The following is a 2,636-nucleotide window of genomic DNA, read 5'->3' on the forward strand; positions in this document are numbered from 1 at the left end:
TATATATATATATATATCAATCATATATCAATCATATAATAATAGTCAGTATAATAATGTATATACATATCATATAATAATATTCAGTGTAATATAATAATATATATATATATATCATATAATAATATTCACTATAATATAAAACACACACACACACACACACACACTATATATATACCTAACTTATTACACCAGGGCTACAATGGTAAACTCAAGTTATATGGAGGCTATCCAAAATAGTTAGGGCTGGCTCAGGTTTATAGTTAGGGCTGGCTCAGGTTTATAGTTAGGGCTGGCTCAGGTTTATAGTTAGGGCTGGCTCAGGTTTAATGCACGTTACTGACTTTGCTTCTTCCCCAGAGTCTTTCTGCTTTCTCGCCTCGCAGGTTTCTGTGGATAGTGGTTATATTATTATTATGGATCATGGTCTTGCCTCCTGCCGTGGTTCTGTCATATGCATTGAATGTGTTGTAACTCTGTTATGCTGTTCATTCTGTACACATAACATCTATCACACTTCTGTCCATCCTGATAGAGGATCCCTCCTCTGTTCTGGGACTGAGGACGTCGTATGTGTACAGATTGCAAAGCCCTCTGAGGCAAATTTGTAATTTGTAATTTTTGGGCGAGACAAAAATAAATTGAATCGAAAAAGAAATTGAATTGAATTAATAGGATAGAAAAATATGTCCTGTGTTTATTTATTTTATACATGTGTGAGAGAAAATAGGGAATAAGCGGACGAACAAAATGTTTTTTCTCTTTTCTGAGAAAGTAACATTATAATTTGGCAAAAGGATGAGATTATGTTTGGGAACAGTGTATCTTGTTTATTTTCAAAATAATAGTTGGAAGATGATTGTAAGGGCTGTTGATAACATTTGAATCAACAGCACTTACATTTTATTGGAGAGAAGCTGCTGGCCGTCTACATCCTGAATGCTACTGATGGCCTGATCCTGAAGTTGCTGATCCCAGTGCAGGCTGTTGTTCGGGTGGGTGTGTCTTGTTCAGACAGCAGAGGATATATAAAGCAAAGCAGCTGCTGCAGCAGGTTAGTCTTTCTCAGATCAGTCAGGTGCAGTCATGCCCCGTGCTGCCAGCGGACTCCAGCTCCTCGCGCTTCTGCTGCTGCTGCGCAGGAGCAGCTCAGCTGTCCAGAACAACGCCACAGAGTCAGATAGTATTCAGCTGGTCCACGATACTCGAGAGGAGCCGGTTAATGAAGACACGAACCAGGCGAGGAACGGCGGGAGACGGCTGGCTGATCCTGTGCGTAATGGTGAGTCCAAGCGGTTACGCACGGTGCACTTACAGTATATTTACATCGTTTCAACTTTTGTTTTGTCTTTCACATTAAAGCTTGACACATGCGTTTCAGATTGAGTCAATAGGTTATTCTCTCGTAGTGTGGTGATATGAGTGGCAGGAGTAACAGCTGGATTTTCAAAACGCACACATTTGATCTCGTTGTTTTTGGAAATATGGTTTCCTAACGTGCACTAGTTGCAAAATATGATTAGTAAGCGTTCAGCATTATGTAAGTGTAACGTGGCCTACAGCATGTTGGGATTGGGAACATTTGGCATGACTGTTGTGAGCAGAAATGTATGGATGCAAATCAAAAAGGATGCAGCAGAGGCTCAGGTATCCTGACTTCTACCAGTCAACTCCCCCAAAAATAATGCATAGCATATATCATTAGACCTGAAGCTGAATCTCCTTTGCACTCAGTGGAGTGCCGAGTTTTATATGACAATTACAATTTAGACAAGAGTCCAACTGACTCACAGTTTAGAGTTGCCACCTCTGTTTCCAAGAAGTAGACCTGAACAGTAATGTAAACAGATAGAGGAGCTGACATATATCTAACTCAGATCTCATTTCTCAGGCCCAGACCAGAGCCAGGTGGGCTGCAGGGAGCTGAGGGCCACAAAGTACATCTCTGATGGCCAGTGCACCAGCGTCAACCCCATCAAGGAGCTAGTGTGTGCTGGGGAGTGTCTGCCAGCCCACCTGCTGCCCAACTGGATCGGGGGTGGGGGTTACACCGGGAGGTACTGGAGCCGCCGCGACGCCCAGGAGTGGCGTTGCGTCATTGACCGGACCAGGACTCAGCGGATCCGGCTGCAGTGCCAGGATGGTAGCGCTAGGACCTACAAGATAACTGTGGTGACCTCCTGCAAGTGCAAGCGCTACTCCAGACAGCAGAATGACTCAGGACACAAGGATACACCTGTCCACAGTGGAAACCAAGGGAAAAATCAGAGGAAGGCTGGACTGCCTGAGGAGAGAGCCGGGAGATAGTCTGACAACTAACATCAGGAAGTTTATGGATGAAATAGAAGTGTGTACATCATAATCAAATGTTTAATAGCCAGGCCAGACAGAGGTAAAAAACAACAATGTAGATTTGTCTCCAAACGTAATATTGTGACTCAGAGAAAGGTTTTAAGATTAAACACGGTTTAATAAGAGGAATAGGTCAACACATAAAAAGAGTGAGATGTTCAGATGGATATAAGTCTCATTTCTGTGTTAAGTATGATCTGGAGTCAGAATCTGGTTAGCCTAGCTTAGCATAAAGACTGGAAGCAGGGGGAAACAGCTAGCCTGGCTATGTGCAAAGATCATAA

At 42.9% G+C, this 2,636-nt stretch overlaps 1 protein-coding gene across 1 annotated transcript; it reads left to right on the forward strand.

The window, feature by feature from the left end:
- Positions 1-1,086: 1,086 nt before the first annotated feature.
- Positions 1,087-2,307, forward strand: LOC116396566 (sclerostin domain-containing protein 1-like). The gene is made up of 2 exons (XM_031871236.1): positions 1,087-1,282; positions 1,892-2,307. Exons 1-2 carry the CDS (start codon positions 1,087-1,089, stop codon positions 2,305-2,307), a joined length of 612 nt encoding a protein of 203 aa, XP_031727096.1.
- The last annotated feature ends 329 nt before the right edge of the window (positions 2,308-2,636 follow it).

This window comes from Anarrhichthys ocellatus, unplaced genomic scaffold (genome assembly GCF_004355925.1).
Source record: "Anarrhichthys ocellatus isolate YVR2014 unplaced genomic scaffold, GSC_Weel_1.0 scaffold57, whole genome shotgun sequence".
Classification (NCBI taxonomy): Eukaryota; Metazoa; Chordata; class Actinopteri; order Perciformes; family Anarhichadidae; genus Anarrhichthys; species Anarrhichthys ocellatus.